We start from the raw sequence: 1,006 nt of genomic DNA, 5'->3' as shown, positions 1-1,006 counted from the left end.
ATCACCCAAGCGGACCATTCCGTTTGGTCCTCGCAGTCCAAGATGAATTCCCATAACTGGACTGTCGCCAACTGAGGGTCGAATCTGCGGATCGGTTATCTGTCTGTAACTGTGCAAAACAGATTTCTCATCATTAGCAGAACGAAACACTAACTAAATATTTCTTACAATACATTTTGTGCAAAATATTGTATTTTGTGTGTGCTATACATTTTTACCGTTATATTTATGTTGCAATGTTTAACGATATTTTACATATTATTTTAAAACTATATATATATTTTTTAAATATACATATGTACCTTTTCAAAGTCTTCAAAGGCTCCGTATTGGCGTGTTTCGTGCCGGTTTCTGGATCTATCGTAGTAAAGATACATCTTGTACAGGGTCTAACGTTTCTCATAATCACGTTCCCAATCTTTACCCAATCCCATTTATCTTCTTCGTAAGCAGTGGCACCCTTGACCACGAAATTCATGCGAAATTGCTGCGGCGTGACTGGTTCGTCCAGTCGGCTATTAAGGTCTGCTACTGAAGCTGCGTTGATCAGACTGTAGCTTGTTTCATCTGGATAGGCTCCCTATTGAGACATTTTTTTCAGTTTTTATTTGGCTAACTAAATAAAAACTAAGGCTAACTAAATGAAATAATTTGTAAATAAATTACTAATCGTAATGAAATAGTTCTCTATAATTAAATCAAGATTAATATATATTTATAAATATATCTATATATTAATATATTTATAATTATTATCATATATAATTATAATAATATTTTTATGTATTATGACTCTCCTCCTTATGTTATATTAAATGACGTTATATAACGATTTTCTTCCTTTGCACCAATCAACGTGATAGATTTATTATATCGAGATGTTATTTGTCATTGCAATAGTAATGTCAGTGACAGATGCACGACGCAAGAAAACCAAGTTAGTCAACTTCGTTAAAGCGGAGTGCATAGCGCGAAGTTAAAGAGCGATCATTCCGTTAGAAACGTC

The 1,006-nt window shown here is 33.6% G+C and overlaps 1 protein-coding gene across 1 annotated transcript; it reads right to left on the bottom strand.

The window, feature by feature from the left end:
* Positions 1-6: 6 nt before the first annotated feature.
* LOC112452531 (mitochondrial amidoxime-reducing component 1) lies at positions 7-580 on the bottom strand (the record flags this gene model as incomplete). The annotated part of the gene is made up of 2 exons (XM_025012806.1): positions 7-109; positions 303-580. Coding segments are annotated over 2 exons (381 nt in total), but the record flags the coding sequence as incomplete, so codon positions are not given.
* Between the last annotated feature and the right edge of the window lie 426 nt (positions 581-1,006).

Source organism: Temnothorax curvispinosus, unplaced genomic scaffold (genome assembly GCF_003070985.1).
Source record: "Temnothorax curvispinosus isolate PA1 unplaced genomic scaffold, ASM307098v1 QBEX01003418.1, whole genome shotgun sequence".
Taxonomy (NCBI): Eukaryota; Metazoa; Arthropoda; class Insecta; order Hymenoptera; family Formicidae; genus Temnothorax; species Temnothorax curvispinosus.
This window is presented reverse-complemented; position numbering and strand designations above follow the sequence as displayed.